Source organism: Podarcis cretensis, assembly GCF_951804945.1.
Source record: "Podarcis cretensis genome assembly, chromosome: 1".
Classification (NCBI taxonomy): domain Eukaryota; kingdom Metazoa; phylum Chordata; class Lepidosauria; order Squamata; family Lacertidae; genus Podarcis; species Podarcis cretensis.
This window is the reverse complement of record NC_137170.1, coordinates 9,254,545-9,278,905: the sequence shown is the minus strand read 5'-3', so window position 1 is coordinate 9,278,905 and position 24,361 is coordinate 9,254,545. Positions and strand designations below refer to the sequence as shown.

General features: G+C 43.2%; 1 protein-coding gene and 1 long non-coding RNA gene across 2 annotated transcripts in view; both read left to right on the top strand.

The window, feature by feature from the left end:
* Positions 1-24,361, top strand: part of LOC307208869 — a 288,717-nt gene that overhangs the window by 206,259 nt on the left and 58,097 nt on the right. The window lies entirely within an intron of this gene.
* Positions 9,063-10,190, top strand: LOC307208254 (putative CENPB DNA-binding domain-containing protein 1). Its single transcript, XM_079962887.1, has 2 exons — positions 9,063-9,626; positions 9,885-10,190. Exons 1-2 carry the CDS (start codon positions 9,144-9,146, stop codon positions 10,176-10,178), a joined length of 777 nt encoding a protein of 258 aa, XP_079819013.1. The 5' UTR covers positions 9,063-9,143; the 3' UTR covers positions 10,179-10,190.

The window sequence follows — 24,361 nt, the reverse complement described above, 5'->3', positions numbered from 1 at the left end:
CCCCGGGAGGAAAAGATATTCCTATTTCTCTCTCTGCTTATTTATTTATATTTATTTATTTATTTATTTATTTATCTCTGAATTCTTTCTGCTCCTTCCTGGGCTCCTGAGGAGGATGCGGGGCTGGGAAATGGCGGCTGCTTCTTCTTCTTCTTCTTCGGCGGCGGCGATGGCCGGCTGTGGCGCCTCCCCTTCCCTCTCCCCTCCTCTCCTCTCTCCCTTCCAGGGGGAATCAAAAGGGGGGAAGGAAAGAAAGGAAAAGAAAAGAAAAAAGAAAAAAGGGACTGCTTTGTTAACAACAGGCTCTCTCACCTGGCGAGTCGCAAAAGTGCGAGGTGGGTGCAGAGGAAGACGAAGAAGGCAGGCGGGCAGCTGGCAAAACCCCATTATTATTATTATTATTATTATTATTATTATTATACCGTTTTATATTTTCAAGGGGGGAAATATATTATTATTACCCCGCCCATCTGGCTGGATCCATACCCTCCAGCATTTATCCAATGAAAATAGGGACGTCCCATTCCATAATAATTTTTCATTTTATTTCTATACAGCTTTATATTTTCAGGGAGGGAAATATATTATTATTATTATCTCGCCCATCTGGCTGGGTCCATACCCTCCAGCATTTCTCCGATGAAAATAGGGACGTCCCATTCCATTGTTATTATTCATTTCATTTCTATACCACTTTATACTTTAAAGAAAAAAATCTATTATTATTATTATTATTATTATTATTATTATTTCTATACCGCTTTATATTTTCAGGGAGGGAAATCTCTTATTATTATTATTACCTCGCCCATCTGGCTGGGTCCATACCTCCAGCATTTCTCCAGTGTAAATAGGGACGTCCCATTCCATTATTATTATTCATTTCATTTCTATACCGCTTTATACTTTAAAGACAAAAATCTATTATTATTATTATTATTTCTATACCACTTTATATTTTCCATGGGGGGGGGGAATTTATTATTATTATTACCCTGCCCATCTGGCTGGATCTGTACCCTCCAGCATTTATCCAATGAAAATAGGGGTGTCCCATTCCATTATTATTATTCATTTCATTTCTATACCTCTTTATATTTTTATGATGATGATGATTTATACATACATACCCCACACACATCTTACTGGGCTGCCCCAAGCACTCTGGGCAGCTTCCAACATATATAAAAACATAATAAAAAATTAAACATTTAAAAAAATCTTCCCGATAAAGGATCGCCTCGAGGGTCAGATAACGCCATACCCTCCAACATTTCTCAGATGAAAATAGGGCTGTCCTAAGGAAAAGCAGGACATTCCAGGATGAAATCAGAAATCTGTAAGTCAGGGACATCCCTGGAAAATAGGTCTGCCCAGCTACTCTGGGTGGCTTCCAGCACATATGAAAACACAATCACTGTTTCTATTTCTATTTTTAATTTATAAATTTATATTTATATATGTTGGCAGTGCTGCTCTTGTGACCCATATTAGATCATCCCACGACCCAAGTAGTGGGTCCTGGCCCCCCAGCTGAAGTTCACTGCTTTACACTATTATTATTACTATTTATTAAATTTATTTACTGCCCTTTACCAGAAGACCACAGAGCAGTTTACAACACACAACACAAATGTAACTAACGTCATATAGAAGTCCTTAGTAAAAGGCGTGCAACATGGGTGCGTTATGGGTCGTGGTTTGTGGCACATTAAAACATCAAATGAAACAACCCAGAATAAAACGTTACTGAAGAAAGTAAAATACAAAGTATACATTCAAAGCCGCCTAATTAACAGGAAACTAAAACATCTTAAAGAGACTTCAAAACAAAACATTACACTGGAGGTCAACTCTAGCATACATATTTAACACAAAGTTAACAACAACTAAAGTCTTAAACATTTCAAAAGAAAACATTGCTAAATGAAGTAAAATGTAAAATATATGGTCTCTGGCCTCTTGAGCAGCCTCAGCTTTTGTAGCTGGAGTCAGTGATTCAACAATGAATATGTCAAATTTGGGTATTTGTTTGTGTTTGTTTCATAATATTTCATGGACTCAACTGTACAGTTGGAAGGGGCCACAAGGGTCAGCTAGTCCAACCCCCCTGCAGTGCCAGGAGTCTTTCATCTGATGTGGGTCTTGGACCCCTGACCCTGAGATTGAGAGTTACTGAACATAACGTAAAGGTAAAGGTACCCCTGCCCGTACGGGCCAGTCTTGCCAGACTCTAGGGTTGTGCGCTCATCTCACTCTATAGGCCGGGAGCCAGCGCTGTCCGCAGACACTTCCGGGTCACGTGGCCAGCGTGACAAGCTGCATCTGGCGAGCCAGCGCAGCACACGGAACGCCGTTTACCTTCCCGCTGGTAAGCGGTCCCTATTTATCTACTTGCACCCGGGGGTGCTTTCGAACTGCTAGGTTGGCAGGCGCTGGGACCGAACGACAGGAGCGCACCCCGCCGTGGGGATTCGAACCACCGACCATGCGATCGGCAAGTCCTAGGCGCTGAGGTTTTACCCACAGCGCCACCCGCGTCCCATGCGCCACCCGCGTCCCATGCGCCATACTTAATAGTTAAAAATTAAATTATTAAATTTACCTAAATATTAACTTTAGCAAATTCAGGAAGTTATACTCCACTTTGATGTTTAAAACAACAACAGTGCCCTCAAAACCAGTTTACAATAGACCAAAATGAGGAAAGGTTTGAGACGTACAGTAATTAAAATGCCCAATACAGTACTGAAATGCTAGATGCCTTTAGGCAGGGGTCAGCAAACTTTTTCAGCAGGGGGCCGGTCCACTGTCCCTCAGACCTTGTGGAGGGCCGGACTATATTTTGAAAAGAAAAGAAAATGAACAAATTCCTATGCCCCACAAATAACCCAGAGATGCATTTTAAATAAAAGCACACATTCTACTCATGGAAAAACACGCTGATTCCCGGACCATCTGTGGGCTGGATTGGGAGGCGATTGGGCCGCATCCAGCCCCCAGGCCTTACTTTGCCTACCCATGCCTTTAGGCTTTAAGGGAGATCGGGGAAACTAGTGACATTCCAGATGTTGCCATCAACGGCAGCCAGGACGGTGAATGGTCAGGAATTGTGGGAGTTGTCATAAGAGTTGGAAAAGGTTTGGAGCAGGGTGACCGAAATAATCAAGGGGATGGAGCAACCCTCCTATTAGGAAAGGTTGTGTGGTTCGGGCTTTGTACAGTGGTGCCTCGCAAGACGAAAAGAATCCGTTCCGCGAGTCTCTTCGTCTTGCGGTTTTTTCGTTTTGCGAAGCAAGCCCATTAGCGGATTAGCGCTATTAGCGGCTTAGGGGCTTAGCGGATCAGCTGTTAAGCGGCTTAGCGGATCAGCTGATAAGCGGCTTAGCGGATCAGCTGATAAGCGGCTTAGACAAAAGGGGGGGAAGGGGAAAAAACCCGCAGGAACTCGCAAGACATTTTCATCTTGCGAAGCAAGCCCATAGGAAATTCGTTTTGCGAAGCACCTCCAAAACGGAAAATCCTTTCGTCTAGCGGGTTTTCCGTCTTGCGAGGCGTTCGTCTTGCGGGGCACCACTGTAGTTTAGAGGAAAGGCGAGTAAGAGGATACGTCTCCCTTAAGTTGACAGAGAAATCTACTACAAGGGTACAGAAGGGGAATAGCTCAGTCAGTAGAGCATGGGACCCTTAATCTCAAGGTCTTGGGTTCAAATCTCATGTTGGGTGGGAGATTCTTGCATTGCAGGGTGTGGAACTAGATGATACATGTGGTCCCTTCCAACTCAATAATTCTATGATTCTATAGTAAGATTGTGTCCCAAAGCCATGAGTTGTAAGAGCCAGCATGTTAGCAATTACCAATAAAGTCACTTTCCCCCCCTCTCTTTTCACCCCTACCCTTTTGACTGGTGCTGGAACTCATGATAAACGCCTCCCTTGTTCTCTTATAATAGCAATGGCGCCCACCTGAGAGCTGCTGGAACTGAGTTCTGGTGAGTTCCGGCTGAAAACAAGGCCTGGACTTACAGTTCCCAGTAACCTTTAATAAAACGACAGTGCCCAGAATTAATTTAGAAGAAAAATGTGCTTTGGGTGTGCTTTGAAGGTACAGTGCACACACAGCCTTAGTGGCATGGCAGCGTTTGCCAAAAACTGTATAGCGAAGGTGCCAGGCACACTTCTTTGGGGAGGGAGTTCCACAACCTAGGGGCTGCCCCAGAGAATTCCCTATTTATGTCCTCCGCATTAGCTTCCACTGGATGAGCTCATCAGAGACAAAGCAAGAGAGACAGCAAAATTACCAGCCCTCCTAAGAGACTGTCCACCTATTGTGTCTCTGAATAAACCATGGCTTTTTCCAGTTGCGGGGAGACACACCCATATCAGAATTTGATGGAAGTGTGCTTCTTTCAGGGCAGGGAACTCCTAGACCTTCTAAAGCTCGAATCCTTATACACACATACCCCCAGGGAAGTATGGGATTACTTCTGAGTAGACATGCTTAAGACTGCACTATAAAGGTAAACGTTTCTGGCTGAAAGATGTATAGGATTTTGATTTTCAAAGTCCTCAGAAGTTTCAGAAGCATTGATTTACTTGTTTCAGGTCAAGGAGGATTATACTGTGAGGTTTCGTACACGAAATGTATAAATAGTTAAAATGCTGCAACAAAGACCACTCACAGCAAGTTTTAATTGGGCCGATCTATTGTTTTTTCACTATGGGCTATGATTAGTTTTAAACAACTTCCTATAACTAAAACACTCAAATGAGCTTTTAAATAGGCCTTCATTATTTTAGTCCCTAACTTTACTTAATATGTTTGGACAGATTCTCACAGTTTCCGTTGCTAATACGATTCCCTGCAAATAGAGCAGAAGGTTCAGCAGAACAAAAGAAATGATCTAATTTTAGTAATGGCGCAAGCAAGGCCTGTATAATCATGTACTCTCCTCGTCTAGTTTTTGAATGTCGAAGCCGCCTTCCCTCCCTGGATTGAGTTGAATTTGCATAATAAGTGCGCAAGTGGATATTCTTTTTCATCTGGCGTTTTATACAGCATTTCGCCAAAGGTATATGGGTTTTTGGGATGTTGCTTACCTGATTCGAGATACATCCAAACCTTCGTCTAAAACCGGGCAATCATAGGCTAAAGAAACACATTTGATAAACAGCAGGGAGTCATTGTGCAATGTCACTGCACACTCAAGTTTATTATTGTTATTCCTTCGTTCCTTCATACAGTGCTATCGGGGAAGGCCAATCTTTACAAATCCCAGCCTTGGGCAGCTCAGCTCAATTTTTAACAGTGAAACTGACTGCAGAAAGGGAGGGAGATGGGGTGGCAGCCGTAACAGAACAAGCTGAATAACTTTCAGACTCCCTCGGGAGTTGGTGGGTTCTCCTTCACAGAAAGTTTTGAAGCAGAGCTTGAACTGCCATCTGTAATGGGTGTTTCAGTTGAGATTCCTGCATTGCAGGAGGTTGGTTAGATAACCCACTGTATCCCTTCCACCTCTACAATTCTATGATACAGCTCCCAGAATTATTTATGGAATACGGTAAAGTCGCAACTTACGCTGCGGTTACATTCCAGAGAATGGATCTAAAGTCCAAATCGCGGATAGTCAAAACCCTTTGGGTTCAACGGTGAGCAGGATTGCCAAAGTTGCTTTTCCTAGTCTTCTGCCCCCTTTCCACCCCCATTATTAGTATTATATTTAATTATTAATTATTATTATTTGCCATGTGCATAAAGCTTAATGCGCACAAATTAAACTCATATATGTTGCAGGCTTATCTGTATGTACATACAGAAAGCATTTGTTGATCGCAGACTGCCATTTATTTTCCAAATCCACAGAACACGGAGCTCTTCGGATGGTATACAAATTTAATAGAGATGCTTCAGGTTACAGACGCTTCAGGTTATAGACTCCGCTAACACAGAAATAGTACCTCGGGTTAAGAACTTTGCTTCAGGATGAGAACAGAAATTGTGCGGCAGCGGGAGGCCCCATTAGCTAAAGTGGTACCTCAGGTTAAGAACAGTTTCAGGTTAAGAACGGACCTCCAGAACGAATTACGGTAAGTTCTTAACCCGAGGTACCACTGTAAATGATAATAACACCAGAACAAATTTACCAGCCTTCTCCCACCCCACCTTCACTTATTCCTGCTGTACCCCGTGTCTGCTAGCAACATGTAATATACTGCGGAACAAACCTCCAAAGACAGAGTTTGACACTGGAGGAATCTTAAGGGGTATTAAAACCTGACCAGGTTAATCTTCCCATGTGTTCTTCCAAGGTTTGTTTGTTGTTTAATTAAAAGGAAATGCAGCTGTTTCTAATCAAGACGGCACAGAAAAGCTGAAGGGAAGAGCCTGTTGCTATGGGATTTTATTTTATTTTTAAAAATAATGACTATTGTAGAAGATTCGCTCCATTGTTCATTCTTTTTGCAGTGGTGGTTGCCCATCAAAGGTTTGGCTTGAACTGCCTTGCAGTGCCCTCTTGAGGCCAAATGCTGCAACTTCATGGCCAGCTTTGTCCTTTCGTAGCAAGGATGCCTGAGTTTCCTTTCGTTGTCAGGGTTGGGACCGGTTTTCATTAAACGTCTTATACTAATACAATTCTCATTAGTGCACTCACACATATTCTTGTTGTTAGACAGTGTTTAGACAACCTCTTTCTCCCAAGTCCCTTCCCAACACATCCTTTCCGCGTGGCCTTTTGTCTTAGCCCCTTAAAACTAGTTATTAGGAAAATAAGGATGAAAAACATGCAGCTGTTGGGGCTTCCAGACTGTTGCTATTTTGTGGGTGGGATTCTGTCACTGGCAAAATCAGGTTCTGCAACTGAAGAGCAATTTGGAGCTTTTGAACAAACACCCCCAACCAGCCTTTTTGCAATAAAGATGTGAATGCAAGTGTGGATTAACATTTGCTCAAGGCAACATCACCTGCTCAGTAAACAGCCCACGTTGCCTAACCTCCCTGTAAACTGCAAAAAACAACAAACCTCCCCAACATCTTTGAAGGATTGATTGGGGGTACAGAAAAGGTTACCAAATATCATGCTATTGTACCAGGCGTGGAATCTAGTATTAAGATTTTTGTTGTTGTTAGCATTAAGCCAACCAAATTTGGCCAAAATCTGTTTTGTAACGTGCCTGTAAAAGCTTTGAATTGATGTATGCTCTTTGTTGCCTTCTGACTACAAGCCTGACACAAACTGTTGCAGGGCTGACTAGCTGTGATTTAGGAACAGCTTATGGGTGTGAGTGTGTGCCCTTTCCTCCCTTTCTTTTCCAAAACGTTTGCAAAACTTGAGCTGGACTGTTGAGCGGGACCTACTTTTTATAATTGGTGAAAATAATACAAAGTTTGTAAGCTATTGTAGTGTATTTTTGGTTTTTATGGAAGCCGCCCAGAGTGGCTGGGGAGACCCAGCCAGATGGGCGGGGTACAAATAATAAATTATTATTATTATTATTTTGTGTTGTGGGGGAGGGATGATTACTGTACAATAGTGTTTTTATATGCAAAATGCACAGATATACAGTGGTACCTCGCAAGACGAATGCCTCGTAAGACAAAAAACTCGCAAGACGAAAGAGTTTTTCGTTTTTTGAGTTGCTTCGCAAGACGAATTTCCCTATGGACTTGCTTCGCAAGACGAAAACGTCTTGCAAGTTTGTTTCCTTTTTCTTTTCTTTTTTTAAATTATATTTTATTAATTTTCCATACATTCATACCACATTACAATTTCTATTAATTTTTCCATTTTTGACTTCCTTCGGCTTCTCTGTCAATCATCCAAATTCTGACTTCTTTAATTCACATTTCCAAATTTTGCTATTGCCTTTATGCCTACCCCCCACTTCTATTTTGCCTTTATTACAATATTTCTTGTACTGTTACAGAGCTTCTCTGAATGCCACTAGCGTTATTCCATTATCACTTATACATTCCCAGTATTCAACTAATTTTCCCCAGTCCTCGATGAATTTTTGATCTCGTAGATATCTGATCTTCCCAGTCAGTTTATCAAGTTCTGCATAGTCCATCAGCTTCATTCTCCACTCCTCCAACGTTGGTATTTGTTCTTGTTTCCATTTCTGGGCCAGTAATATTCTTGCCGCTGTTACTGCATATTGGAAAAGTTTGTGGTCCTTTCTATTTATTTCATTACCGACAATTCCTAAAAGAAAAGCCTCTGGTTTCTTAACAAATGTATATTTCAACATTTTTTTCAACTCATATATCAACTCCCAGAAGCTTTTCACTTTCTTACATTCCCACCACATATGATAAAATGTACCATCTTTTTCTTTACATTTCCAACACTTCTTACATGTTTTGTACATTTTTGCAAGTTTTACTAGTGTAATATACCATCTGTATATCATTTTCATAACATTTTCCTTTAATATAGTACATGCAGTAAATTTAATACCTTCATTCCATAATTTCATCCATTCGTTAAATTGTATATTATGACCAATATCTCTGGCCCATTTTATCATGACTGATTTAACTTCTTCATCCTTTGTATGCCATTCCAACAATATCTTATACATTTTGGATAGGATTTTATATTCATTATTTATTATTTCTGTTTCCTTTTTCTTAAAACCGTTAATACCCAGGGTGCATTGCTTGAAGAGGTGCAGTTGCGACTTGACTTCGCGGAGCAACTCATAGCACGCGGTGTGGTAGCCTTCTTTGAGGTTTTTGAAGACTTTGGTGATTTTTGAAGCTTTTCCAAAGCTTCTTTTGCAGCCATTTGGTAAGTTAAACTTTTAAAACTTTTTTGGGGGGTTTTGGATTTTGGGTTGGGGTGTTTGGAATTCAAGGACTTGGTGTTGGGGAGGGGTTTGCAAGAATCTGGAAGCTTGTGTGTGTTTTTTCTGCATTTTTATGATTTTTTGTGACCATTGGGGCACTCTGCTGTTGTTAAAAAAAAAGATTTCTGGGTTTGGATTTCTGTGTGGTAGGTGGCTGGGGGAATAGTTGAGAAGGGGTTTGCAAGAATCTGGAAGCTTGTGTGTTTTCTAGGAGGTTTGGTGCTTTTGAATTTTTTGGATGTGAAGCACTGATTTTTTTTGTTTGGGTTTGCGAAGGTAGGAGCTGTGCTGCCATGGGGCCCAAGAAGACTGCTGCTGCAGAGGCCGGCGAGAGGAAGAAGGAGAAGGTTACGCTGGAAATGAAGAAGGAGATCATCCGGAAGCACGACGGTGGAATGCGTGTGACAGACCTCGCCAGGGAGTACGGGAGGAATCCATCGACCATCGGGACCATCCTGAAGATGAGGGAGAAGATCCTTGCGACTGATGTAGCCAAGGGAGTCACCAGGATCGTGAAGAACCGCCCAGCTGTTCTGGAGGAGGTGGAGAAGTTGCTGCTCATCTGGTTAGAAGAGAAGCAGCGTGCAGGGGACACAGTGACTGAGGCCGTCATTTGTGAGAAGGCCAAGGCCTTGCACGCAGACCTTGTCCGCCAACAGCCAGGAACCTCAGGCGAGCCAGAAGTCTTCAAGGCAAGCAGAGGCTGGTTTGACCGGTTCAAGACGAGATCTGGAATCCACAGCGTGGCCAGGCATGGAGAGGCTGCCAGTTCTGATGTTCTTGCGGCTGAAGACTTTGCAGCGGAGTTCCTGGAGGTTGTGACGACGGAGGGCTTGAATTGCGCTTGGCGCAGCCTGTGGCTGGACTATGTGGCACCAAGTGACTCTGATGCACCAGAGTCAACAGTGGTGCAGGACATTGTTTCCTTGGGGAGGACCATGGGCCTGGAGGTCACAGAGGAGGACGTCAGCGAGCTGGTGGAGGAGCACGACCACGAGCTGACCACCCAAGAGCTGGTCGAACTGCAGGCAGAGGCTGCGCAGGAGCAGGCCTCACTGGAAGAGGAGGAAGCAACTGAGGAACGGCTGTCCTCTAAAGAACTGAGGGACATTTGCCAGAAGTGGAAAGATGTGCAGGCTTTTGCACAGCGGCACCACCCTAACAAGGACCTGACACGTGACCTTGCGAACACTTTTGATACGAGGGTCATGTCGTCTTTCAGGGAGGTGCTGAAAAGGCAGATGAAGCAGCAGACCATGGACAGGTTCTTCAGCAAGAAGCAAAGAGTGGAAGAGGAAGCTTCTTTGAGTTGTCCCCCAGAGTCTTAGAAAATGTATGTACAGTACTGTAAACTTTGGTGATTTTTAAATGCTTTTCTGTCATGTTTAGAAACTTAAATTATTGTTCCTTCAGTTTTTGAAATGCTCTTTACAGTATGTGTGACTTTAAAGAGCACTTAATAAACTCTTTTTGTACCAAATTTGGCTTTGTTTGGACTTTTTTGGACCATAGGAACGCATTAATTGATTTTCAATGCATTCCTATGAGAATCCGTGCTTCGCAAGACGAAAAAATCGCAAGACGGAAAAACTCGCAGAACGAATTAATTTCGTCTTGCGAGGCACCACTGTATTGGAAAATGTACACTTTTGTTATTTTAATAAAAATGTAGCAATTTATCCAAGAAATCACCTGCCTCCAAATGTGCCAGCCTATACTTTGAGATTACAACCAAAGCTCCTTCTTTGGGTTCCATTGCCATCTGCGTGTGGTGGGTGGCTCTCAGTGGCACCCCCATTTTTTGAATGCTCTCCCTAGAGAGTTTCACCTGGCACTCACTCGGATGTCTTTCCAGCACCTGGCAATACTTTTTTATATTTTTATTTTCCCATAATTTTTACTCCCCCCCCCCATCCATTTTATTCAGATTAGTCTAATATTATATTCAAGATGCTTGCATACATTTAAAGATGTCAGCGCAATTTTAGGTATTTTTTTTTGGGGGGGGTGTTAAATTGTAAGCCACTCTGATAAGGCGTTTGAAGGGTGGCATATAAATATTACATAGCGCCACCCGGACTTAAGCAGCCCAAACAGCAGCAGCACCCCACCCACTGACAAGAGGGATGTATCTGCAGGCTTGGGAAATGTTTTGCATATTTTTGTTTTTATTTTAATTGCTCAGGTGAGAACCCTGCCCCCGAAACATCCTAATATCTACACGGACCCCATGATTCTGGGAGGGGCAGATTTTGCTAACCTTTCATAACCCACACAGGATGGTTGTTTTTGCCTCCAGAGCTTGAAAATAACTGCCCCTTTCTGCAGAAATAAAACTTTGGGAATAGGTTTGCTGGGATTGGATTTGGGATGGTGACCCCACATCTCTTCCCCAGAGCAAAAAGCAACAACACAGCCTCAGGCTTTTTCCCAACCCACTTAGTGTGGTATGGTCCTGCTACGAGCATATCAAGGGTCTCAGTCAATGTGACTAAAAGAGCCTTGGAAAGATTCATCAGGCTCTTCTATTACTGGAAATTAGCACCTCTCTTTTGGGGGGGGCAGGGCAGGGGGGAGTTATTGGTGAGAAACAAACAGGGCGAAGCATAATAAGTGCCAGGTTAAGAATATCACCTTAATCATGAACATGTTCCCTGCGCCACTTAATACATTCTCTCTTGCCAGCTGTCCCTTAAATATCCCTGTAAGGTCAATTGGATAAAACAAATTTTAAAGGCTAAAATCAGACACAAAGCCCCCCGCTGTTGTAATGGTCAAATGATTTGCTGTTTTGTAAGCCCTTGGTTGATTTATATATATCTGCGCACAACACACACACACACAAAATAGCACATATGGGTTGCGGGAAGGAAACCAGAGGAACCCTCGAAGGTGATTTTCAGGCCTGAAAAGTGAAAGGGCTACACAAACAGCAATCAGAGACAATTAAGAAAACTGGGACAAGTGCCTCATTCTTTTCCCCAACAGCCCCCACATGGGAAATTGCACTGTCCATTTCGCAGCCTTGTTGCATTTCAAATAAGCCCCCCAGCTAAGTCATGGTGGGGTTCCCTCCCACCACCTCTTTAGCCTCTCCAAGTCCAACTCCAATCAAAAGGTATTGCTTAAAATCTTCCTATTATGGCACAAATGAAAGGGGTGATTGTCTATGCTGATGAGTCTAGAAGATTGTCTTGGAAAGAATTGGACAGGTTTTTTTGTCTCGAGCGGCTCCATTATAGTGTTATTGCAGAAGACTGTCTCTCTCCCCGACTCCCCAAACAAAAAAATAGAATAAGCAAGTAAGTGTTGAATAACAACATTCAGGTTGTGTGTGTCTGTCTTGGTGCTGGCATCCACTGTGCAGAAGAACTACTGTGCAGCCTGTATTACAGATTCTGTCCCGGAGCAACAGATTTTTCCAGCATATACCCATTTACAGTACTCTTAAAATTATGAATCGTGGCTTCAGAGAACCTGGGACTGTTACCGCACATGTGGTGGTCTTGCCCCAACAACTACGGGCTCTTGCATCCTGTTTGTTCAGCATTCATCATGATGTGCTGGCACAAAGGTTATGCAGATATTGAACTATGCATGGTCTTTTTTATTGAGCATTTGTTCCAATTTACTTGCAGCGAGGTTATAGGACAAAAAAAATCCATCCCGATTTGCTTGGTGTGGGGTGTTTACATGTCTTTGCATTAATCCAGGTGCGCCAACCCCAAGGGACTGAGGTGTCTTTGGCCCCCTCAAAATCTCTGGGCAAGGGGCCGGGCCCCCATCAATTTTGAGAGGGTGGAGGAGGCCAGCACTCTGAAGATCCAATGCTCTTGTACGACCCTTTGATGAGCCCAGAGAGCCCAGGAAATTGCACTGGGCTCATCAGCAGGGTTCATAGAATCATAGAGTTGGAAGAGACCACAAGGGCCATCGAGTCCAACCCCCTGCCAAGCAGGAAACACCACCAGAGCACTCCTGACATATGGTTGCCAAGCCTCTGCTTAAAGACCTCCAAAGTAGGAGACTCCACCACACTCCTTGGCAGCAAATTCCACTGTCGAACAGCTCTTACTGTCAGGAAGTTCTTCCTAATGTTTAGGTGGAATCTTCTTTGCGCCAGAGTGCTGAAGGTCGAGCACATGTGACGTCATGCATGTGCGACACGGCCCCACCAATGTTGCGTGCAACTCAGCGCCTCTGCATTAATCATTCATTTGCTCCACTCTTTTTGATGCGTTTCCCCCATCAAACTGGAAAAAAGTTCATTAAAAAAGTAGTGATTAAGTGCTTTAATCCACTTTTAATAAAGTAAGTTGGAGGGTATGTTACCCCACAAATGAAGTCCCACCTTCAGATGTCAGGAAATTCTTTGCCTTTCACTAGGTTTAAGATAAGATTTACATCACGTGCTGAAATGTTGAAAATGTCAAAATGTTATAAAAATTAAAGGGGTTTTCTTTTTTTAAAAAAGTAAGACTTAGGGGACTGTTCACACACAGGCCTTTCTTATGTGCAAAGTGCAGCTTCTCTGCATTCAAAGGGAACTTGCACACACACCCAACACCCCGAGAGACCACCAGGGTGTGACAAACTGCATGTCAAAGCATCGCACAAGACTGCAAGGAAACAGCAATCTGTTGTTCAAAGTGCTAGTTTCAACCTTTAATGTCTGTGAGGGGAGAGTCTGCGTCAGGCAAGGCCTTATTCCTCCTGCCTTTTCCTACCCTCCGGTCTCTGCTTCTCAATTTGTATTGCATTATTTTATGCACTGTGGCTTGCCATCGTTTTATTGATTGTAGTTTAGATATTATTTATTGTGATTGTTAAGAGTGAATTTCTGTTTAATTTTAAATGCTGGTATTATTATTCTATACTGTTCTAATGATGGTTGAATGTTACATTTTTGATGTAGGTGGCATATTTTAAAGTTATGTTTTATTATCACATTTTTGTATTACATTGATGGTTATAAGATGTACATTCCTTGTTTCTGCAGCTTGTAAACCGCCTTGAGTACAGTGGACACTTGGGTTGCAAATGTGATCCATGCGGGAGGCACATTCGCAACCCATAGTGTTGCGTCTGCGCACATGCGGGTCACTATTCTGCTGGTACTTCCGGGTTTGGCACGGTGCGCAACCCAAAGCTTCTGTAACCCGAGATATGACTGTATTGTAAAATAGAAAGACGGTATACAAATTAAAAGTAATGATGGTGAGTGATGATAAATGCCTGAGCCTTGGATATCTTAAAGGACCAGCTCCTCCTGTATGGATTCAATCCGTGGTTCAGCTTAGTTTGTGAAACCCCATTCATGACCGTGTTGCTTCAGTGCAGCTACCCTTCCATGGATAGCTCAGCTGGCAAGAGCATGGGACTCTTAATCTCATGGTTGTGGGTTCGAGCTTACATTGCAAGGGGTTGGACTAGATGACTCTCATGGCCCTAACTACAATTCTATAATTCTGTGTTTGGGACACTGGTATTAATTAAACCAGGGGAGTCTGACACACACACACACCCGAGGCTTGAGGGCACATTTGGAAAACTTGAGAACATTTTCCGGGCACCAAAAAATGCCCATTTCACAGCAAGGGACACTGAGGCTCAACATCCACCCAACTTTAAACACCTACACTTCCCAGAACAGCAACAACTTCAAGTACACAACAAAGGCATCTAGAGCAGCATACTGTTCTCACAGACAACTGGAAGAAGCCAGTAGTGAAGGGAGACTAAGACCATAAGTACTATTGAATTCAACCAGGCTTACTCCCAGGTAACGGGTTGAGACTGCAGCTGTATTATACATTCTAGCTACCACATTTAGCTGACTTTCAGAGGAGATGGTTGCCATTGCATAACCGTGAGCTCCAGGAGTCTTTGTGCAGCTTCCAGTCTTCCCTTGAGTAATGCAGCGGAACTATTTTTGGACTTGCACTGAGATGCAAAAGGATCTGGAAATTCCATTAATCTTCCATGCCTCCAGCTTCACCCAAAGCTCAAAGGGAATGAACCTTTGCAGTTGTGTTTATCTTTTTGATAGGTATTAAACTATTTAAGGATTCCAGTCTCAACACTTCTGCAGAACCACTGCCGTTTCCTCTCACACACAGAGGCACATTGTTAATTCCCAAAACATCACCAAACTTCTGAGAGCTGATGCAAATGTCTTTTTAGAATGGGAGAGAGCCACTTATGATGCCAAGCCCAACCCATCTGTCCTGAAGACCAAGATGAAGAAGAGAAAGAGGGTGTTTCATTTGGGGTAGCACCTTCAGCTGCTCCTCCTGGGCCTTCCCATTCTGAGGATGTAGACCTGCCTTCCTCAGACTCTTAAGGATGATCTGTTACCTCACAGAAGCAAAGGGTTACAGAACAGAGGCAAGATATCTGTTTCTCTACCCACCCGGGAAGAATGGCAGATGAAGTTGATGGACTATATGGAATTGGCGGAAATGACTGGCAGAATCCGAGACCAGGGAGAAGAGTTGGTGGAAGAAGATTGGAAAAAAATTTAAAGATTATTTACAGAAATATGGTGAAATTAATGAGCTATAGAAAAATGGTGGAGTGAAGTTATATGGCTTTGGCAGAAATGTTATAAGGAACTAGGTACAGTTAGATTGTTAATGTATTAAAGGGAAAAAATAAGGTTAGAATATGTTAAGATTAATTACAGGACAGAAAACAGAGGAAGATGGAAAGGAATTGCTGAAACAGTTAATTGAAGTGGAATACAAAAAGGGAGGCGTGAGGAAGTCAATGAAACAAGTGAATGAAAGTTAAGATTGAAAATATTGGAAGTGTTTTTAATTGTTTTTGTTTTGTTTTGTTAATTCAATGTTTCATGTAGTGTTTTTGTTTTTGTTTTTTGTATTTTATTATATTGTCATGTTTAATTCTTTTTCTTTCTTTTTGTAATCTTTAAACTCTTAATAAATATTATTATTTTTTTAAAAAAAGATATCTGTTTCTCTACCACAAAGGGTTGTCTACGGCTAACTCAGCTTACTGGGAGCTCTCCGTGGTCCTGAAAAGGCCTGCCTGACTCTGGACACACCTTGCCAAGTCCAGCTCCTACGCTCTCTTGAGCCTGGCTTGACCTGATGCCACAGAATCATAGAAAGTAGAGTTGGAAGTGATCCCGAGGGTCATCTAGTTGAACCCCTGCAATGCAGAAATCTCGGCCAGGTCTTGCATGACAGATCTTGCAAAACCTCCAAGGAAGGAGAACTCACCACCACAGGTCTTGCTGTCAGAAAGTTCTTCCTGATGTTTAGTTGGAATCTCCTTTCTTGTAACCTGAATCCATTGGTTCGGGTCCCACCCTCCAGAGGAGGAGAAAACAAGCTTGCTCCATGCTCCATGTGGCAGCAATTCAGATATTTGAAGATGGCTATCATATCTCCTAGGGACACGGGTGGCGCTGTGGGTAAAACCTCAGCGCCTAGGGCTTGCCGATCGTATGGTCGGCGGTTCGAATCCCCGCGGCGGGGTGAGCTCCCATCTTTCGGTCCCAGCTCCTGCCCACCAGTTCGAAAGCACCCCTAAGTGCAAGTAGATAAATAGGTACCGCTTTATAGCGGGAAGGTAAACGGCGTTTCCGTGTGCTGCGCTGGTGCCAGCTCGCCAGAGCAGCTTCGTCACGCTGGCCACGTGACCCGGAAGTGTCTGCGGACAGCGCTGGCTCCCGGCCTCTAGAGTGAGATGAGTGCACAACCCTAGAGTCTGTCAAGACTGGCCCGTACGGGCAGGGGTACCTTTACCTTTTATCATATCTCCTCTCGGTCTTCTCTTTTCTAGGCTAAGCATGCCCAGCTCCTTCAACCATTCCTCATAAGGCTTGATTACCAGACCCTTGATCATCTTGGTCGCCCGCCTCTGCACACATTCCAGCTTGTCAATATCCTTCTTAACTTGTGGTGCCCTGAACTGGACACAGTATTCCAGGTGTGGTCTAACCGAGGCAGAATAGAGCAGCACTATTACTTCCCTTAATCTGGACACTATACTTCCATTGATGCAGCGTAGAATAGTATTAGCTTTTTTGCTGCTGCATCACACAGTTGACTCACGTTAAGCTTGTGATCTACTAAGACCCCTGGATCCTTTTCACAGGTACTACTGGCAAGCCAGGAGTCCCCCATCTTATATTTGTTCTTCCTGGTTCTTCCTGCTTAAGTGTAGAACCTTCCCTAAGTAAGTCTGCAACCAGTTCCTCTAAAAGTCACGAGCCCCAGCAGATCAGGACACCCACTTCATTCTTACATCCAAAATGTTTTGCTTTTAGAGCAAGGAAGCAGCAACACCAGATCCTGAAACTAGCCCCTGGAATGTCAAAGATGCACTTCTGATTCCAAACCAGCAGTTGCCAACAGTAAAAGAATGGCAGCAGAAGGTAATGGAATATGCAGAAATAGCTAAATTAATGGGGGAAATTCGACAACAGGGCGATGGGAAAAATTTATGTCGTACATAGGAAAGATAAGGTGAAATAGTGAAATCAGTAGAACTGAAACAAACCTCATAATGTAAAATACAAAGAAATTTACTGGATGATAAAAACAACAACAACAATTTTTATTTATATCCCGCCCTCCCCAGCCGAAGCCGGGCTCAGAGCGGCTAACATCAAATGTATAACACATTAACATAAAATCAGACAATCAATTAAAATACATCCTCAAATCAGATCAGGATCAGAATAAAATCCAATCAGATGGCAACCCGCAGATTAGGGTTGGGGTCCTTAAATGCTCACCAGGCCCAACTGTTTGTGCTGAACTTATATGCGCCTGTGAGAAAAATTGGGAGGCCACTTTCATGCAAGTTCTTATGAAAGGGGAGAGGGAGTCAGACAACCCCAACCAAAGGCCCGGCAGAACAGCTCCGTCTTGCAGGCCCTGTGGAAAGATGTCAAGTCCTGCAGTAAAATGTACAATGTGACCAATGTAACTAATAGCAGTTGTAAATGAACATAGACAACAAGAATTGTACAGTATATATAGAAGGATTTATTTGTTTGTAGACATTTTATGGGCAAATGTGGAAGAAGAAAAACCAAATGGATAAAGACAATGCAAAAAATTTAGAGGCGATATAAAAAAAGCCAGAAGGAGGAAGGAGGGAAGTCAGCTCCTAGGAGCAAACATAAATGTAAAACGTAATACAGTATGTGAATGTGGAGTATGTAACTGAAAAACCAATAAAGATTATCTTGAAAAGAAAAGATGCACTTCTGAAGGGACAGCCGACTCCTCTGAGCATCCAGAACCCTCCGCAGAGCTTCCACAAGTCAAGTTCTCAGAGCCCTAAATAGCCAATGTGGTGGTTATAGAGTACAGTTGTGCCCCGCAAGACGAAAAACTCGCTAGACAAAAGAGTTTTCCGTCTTTTGAGGTGCTTCGCAAGATGAATTTCCCTATGGGCTTGCTTCGCAAGATGAAACGTCTTGCGAGTTCTTGCGAGTTTTTTCCCTTTTCCCCCTCTTTTTCTAAGCCGCTAATAGCCGCTAAACCGCTAATAGCGCTAAGCCGCTAATAGCCGTGCTTCGCAAGACAAAAAAAACGCAAGACGAAGAGACTCGCGGAACGGATTAATTTCGTCTTGCGAGGCACCACTGTATTGGAAAAGGACCTGCGAGACCAGGGTTCAAATCCCCACTCAGCCATGAAGCTCACTAGGTGAGCTTGGGCCAGTCCCTGCCTCTCAGTCTAACCCACCTCGCAGGGTTGTTGTGGGGATTAAATGAGGAAGGGAAAACTCATTGGAGAGAAAAAATGTGTGATATAAATGCAATCTATAAACCCCATTGCCTAGAAGGAGAAAATTGCTGCATGAAGAGAGCCTTTAACTGGGATGTTGCACCACTCAGAAGGTGGGGCTTCCCAAAGCCAGTTTTGATGCCCCAAACTAGACCATGGAGGAAAGGATACAGCAAAAGGCGAATATGGGGAGACATGCCAGAGGTGTGGAAAGTTATTCATGGCATGTAGAAAGCTGATAAAGAGCCATTTGTCTTCCTCTTCCAGGACAGAGGACATTCAATGGAGGTGAATGGAGTGTGGAGGAAGACAAGGGAGGTCACACAGGGCATGGCTGTGGAACTCCCCGCCACCAGACAGAGTGGTGGCTGCCCACTTTGACAGCTTTAAAGGGGGTTTAGGCAAAATTAGGGATGCGGGTGGCGCTGTGGTCTAAACCCCCGAGCCTCTTGGGCCTGCTGATCGGAAGGTCGGCGGTTCAAATCTCGACGATGGGGTGAGCTCTCATTGCTCTGTCCCAGCTCCTGCCAATCTAGCAGTTTGAAAGCACACCAGTGCAAGTAGATAAATAGGTACCTCTCCGGCGGGAAGGTAAACTGTGTTTCCATGCACTCTGATTTCCATCAAATTGTTCCCTTGCGCCAGAAGTGGTTTAGTCCTGCTGGCCACATGACCCAGAAAGCTGTCTGTAGACAAACGCTGGCTCCCTCGGCCTGAAAGCGAGATGAGTGCCACAACTCCATAGTCGCCTTTGACAGGACTTAACCATCCAGGGGTCGAAATAAAATAAAAAAAATCCTTCCAGTAGCACCTTAGAGACCAACTAAGTTTGTTATTGGTATGAGCTTTCGTGTGCATGCACACTTCTTCAGATACACTGAAACAGAAGTCACCAGACCCTTCTGTTTCAGTGTACAGTGGTACCTCGGGTTAAGAACTTAATTTGATCTGGAGGTCCGTTCTTAACCTGAATCTGTTCTTAACCTGAGGTCCCACTTTAGCTAATGGGGCCTCCCGCTGCCGCTGCCGCACAATTTCTGTTCTCATCCTGAAGCAAAGTTGTTAACCTGAGGTACTATTTCTGGGTTAGCGGAGTTTATAACCTGAAGCGTCTGTAACCCGAGGTACCACTGTATCACCATATGTTTCTCAGCGCCTAGACACAAAGGCAAGAGGTCACCTTAATTGTCTTCCTACGGCATCCAGAAATTTCCCCCAGCAACGGGTTGTATATGTAGACTACATTTCTCATCTCTGAGCTTAGCAAAATACCTTGGTGTTAAAATGAAGGAACAACCCCCCTCCCACCCATCCAAATAATTACATATACATAAGGTGTTTTTTGGTTCTTTCTTGAAGAGAAAGTAATGAGGGAAGACATTAAAGGCACCACGATGGCAGCAGAATTAATGCAAAGAGGTTTTGGGGAGATTGGTTGGGTCTTTCCATTTGTCTTAACAGTCCAATTATGTACCACATAGCAGTCTGTATAACCGTCGTACGATGGAATTATCTTGCAATCAGGTTGCCCACAAAGACCCCAAGAGGATGAGAGGTTTTATTTTATTTCTCTACTCACCCCCCTCCCGCTCCCTTTAAATCTCCTTAGATTTAAGAAGGTTTTGGGCAACCAAATTAATTGTTTTTTGGGGGGGTGGAATCCTCCTTTATGGATCACGCAGAGGATCAAGAGAGGGAGAGAGAGAAAACATGCCTTCTGTAGCTCTGCGAGTCAGATGTTCTTTTGGAGTTACAGTGATTTTCGCTTTTAATTCCTCATCTCGCCGACATGCATGCTGAAAGAATAATGAGGGCTGCGTTGGTGGGTTTTAAGGCTCTTCTCTGCCAGTGTACTTTAGGAAATCTTGGCCCTGCAGCAGTGATAAGGGCTGGGCTCTGAGTGTCAGGTGGACTTTGAAAAGAATTGCAGTGAGCCGTAAGCAAGGAGAGCTTCTGTTCAGCTAATACACCCAGTTCTTGAGGCACAACACAGAACTGGTCTTCTATTTATTTCCATAAATATTTATATAAACCATGCAATAAAAGCCATATTGAAATTTTAAAATTGGCTCACGAAACAGCAGCTAACTATCGTGGAAAGATGTTTATTACTATTTATCATTATTTCTATTCATGGCACTTTTCGTCCTTACCAATTCCCAGAGCAGTACGTTGCAAGCATAATATAAGCCTTTTAAAGGGAGATTCTTATCCTAATTTGCATCTGCATTGGATTTGAAATGCCCACCCCCCCCCAGCCCCCGTACCAAATTGTTGTTATGTGTGGAGTTGTTTTTAATTGGTTCTATATAGAGTGGCTTTTATGTATGGGATTTTTTTTCCACATGGATTTTTCTTTCAAAATGCCCCCCCCCCCGTTAATTTTAATTTTCCTGTGAGATATTCTGCAGGAAGAAATTCATAAATGGAATCTAGCTAACTAACCATCAGTTTGGAAAGCCAACATCAACTGGGAAAAACATTGAAACAGGTTAAAAACCAATATGCTGATTAAAGATGAGACAACCTGCCAATTTTTGGTTTCCCTCAGCATCTAATTTTTCCAATCTAGAGTTATGTTCACATTTCCATTTGCTGATTCCCCCCCCCCCCAAAGTCCTCATCATGAAAATCTGCCATTTTAGTGTGAATTTCTCTCAATATACACGGCATGCAGTTTTGCCACATAGGCACATTTCTGCGAAGCAAGTATCCCTAATATAATGCAGTCTTGTATATTATTTTCACTAATAAATGCATTTTCACCCATGTGTTTTACCCTATTATATGTACCTCTGTACACAGAACTTGGCTGGGGGACTGCACTGCAAGATTTGGAAAAGTGCACATGGTTCAGTTCACATACCGTATAAGAAATTGCATATTAGTTAGGCTCACCTTCAAATACAGCCTGAATTGAGAGTCTACCCCGTCCTTCCCTGTGATGCATTTAGAGCCTGAACCTGCCAGCTTGAAATGAGAACAGGAGGTTCTGCTGGCTTTCCAAGGGACAAACTAGATGCTTCGCGGGGCAACCAAATTCTATTTGGCCCTGTTCATGACTGAAGAGCGAGTCTCTCTGCATGTTCCTTTTCTTTTTTTCTTTGTGTATCAGAAGGGCAGTTTTTGTTTAATGTTTAATACATTATTGTATTTTAGTGTTTTGTTGGAAGCCACCCAGAGTGGCTGGGGAAACCCAGCCAGATGGGTGGGGTATAAATAAATTATATTATTATTATTATTATTATTATTATTATTATTATTTAAGCAAGCCTACTGGAGACATGTAATTTTATTGCTATGAAACTGTTGATTTTATCTGTATTTTGATAATTTGTCTGCTATTTTTTAAACCTGTTAAAATACTATTTTTCAAAAAACAGGGATACACTATTAAATAACTGCTTAGAATGTTGGGTGGGTATCCAGCTAACGTCAGTGCAAGGATTTACATTTGCACAATGAAGTGTCCCACTCAGTGCTGTTTTTCAAGAAAAAGAGGTGTTGTGAACACCCCCCCCCCCTCATTCTCTTAGAATGGCAATGGCACCCACCTGAGCACCATTTTTTTTTCCAGCTGAAAAAAAAACCCCGGTTCCACTCCCCCTCCCCCTGCAATGCCCCTAAGTCTGTTCTAGGGGGTTTCCCCAACCCTCCAGAGCTGGGGTTTTTTTGGGGGGGGGGCATGGGACACATGCAAAGAAGGGCGAGAGGATTTAGGCATGAGCCTAAATCCTTGCACTGATGTGGCACTTGAATTGGATACTACCCATTATTTTGATTAAGCAGTATCATCATCATCATCACATTTAATTTGTATACCGTCTTTCTATTTTACAATACTCAAGGCGGTTTACAAGCTGCAGAAACAAGGAATGTACGTCTTATAACAATCAATGCAATACAAAAATGTGATAATAAAACATAAGTTTAAAATAAGCAACCTACATCAAAAATGTAACATTCAGCCATCGTTAGAATAGTGTATATAAACCTTGCTGAATTAATAAGGGACTGTAAACAGGAGAAGGGGGAATAAAAGCACAAAAGTGGTCTTACAATTAGGGAAGTCTCATTGGGTCTTGTGTCCAGTTCAGTCCCACACAGCAAAGATCACAAGAGGGGTACGGTGGGATTATATTGCAACTAGGTTAAGCGCAAAAACACCAAGAAGTCGAGAGGTTTTATTTGCCATTGACACAGAACACCCTTCACATATGAACAAACAGTGCACATATATTTAAAACAGCAAGGGGGAAGATTAATAAGGTCTCCATCCACAAATTGGAAGCCACCACCGGGGAGGCCCTGGTGTTAGAAGATGTTGATCCTTTCTCTCAACAGAGGAATCCATACAAAAGGGTCGCATCTCTCGACCACAGTTGTTGTTATTATTATTGATTATTATTATTATTGATTAAATTTGTATCTCACCCTATTCCCACAGGTCTCAGGACGGTTACAACATAAAATCGCAAACACAACATACATAATAAAAACAAAAACAACCCAGTAACACACACGCACCCCCCTCCAGCAAATATTAAAAGGGCATTGGATGTCAGTCAGCCAAAGGCCTGGTTAAAGAGGAAAGTTTTTGCCTGGTGCCTAAAGGTGTATAATAAAGTTCTGGGGAGAGCGTTCCACAAACAGGGAGCCACTACGGAAAAGCCCTGTTCTCGTGTTGCATCTGTCGTGGAGGAGGCACACAACGAAGGCTTGCAAAGTTCTGGGTGGCAAAGGAATTGTGCTCACAAGGGAGAAGACGGCTTACTCTGGAGCGCAGTCCGGGAGAAACATCTCCTGCACAGCCCTTTCGGAAACAAACTGGTGCAGGAGGCCTCCTTGCCGGATCGTGTCCTTTGCCTGCAGCTCCCCTGTTGTAACCCCCCTGCTGGCAACGCCAAGCACGCCGCTTATGCAGCCGAAAGATTTCATTTTTGCGGAAGCAGCATTGCCTAATAATCCCAGGGTTTTTAAAGCTCCGCAGGTGGAAAACAGGGGGCCGTAAAAATTGGGTTATTTATTCCAGGGAAGGGATAAAGGAAGCCATTCGAAATAATGCTGGTTAGGATCTCTCTCTCTTTTAAAAAAGAAAGGAAACAATCCCTTCCAAAGTGAATTAAACCTCAAACTATGCCAATTTTGATTTCTAGCCTCGCCAGCCACCCTGCGCATTCATTTTGGCTCCTGCTTGAAGGCCCTTCATTCTGATGTTTTGAGCCTCTTTTTATAGTCTCCAGCTTCCTTTTCACCTTCCTCCTCACAGTTTAACACAGATGTCTCGGCCCAGCCTATTGTTCCAATTGTCAGTAGTTTAAAAAGCCTCTGCAGTATTTTACTCTTTCCATTGTATCTCTGCTTCCCTGAGTGCTCTGCTCAACAGCGTATGACTTGTCTTGGCTGCGTTTTCTAAACCCATTTATCCCTCTCTCTTTCTCTTTCTCTCTCTCTCTCTCCCCCTCCCCTTCTTCAGACACTTGTTCATCAGGGAGCTTAAATTGACTTCTCTCCCATTTTGTTTCCTTAACTAAAAATGCACCATTAAGGCTGATTGAAGTCTTTTGAAAACACTTCATGAAAAATGAAAGGACCCGAAGAAATGAGGCTACCCGTGTTTGCAAATACCTGTTTTTCAGACAAATTGGTGGGAAGAAATCTGAAAGAATCGGGAACTTAACAACGCCATTGATAGGTGTTTATGCGCTCTCCTTATTCTCGCACAAATTGGAAAACCGGGT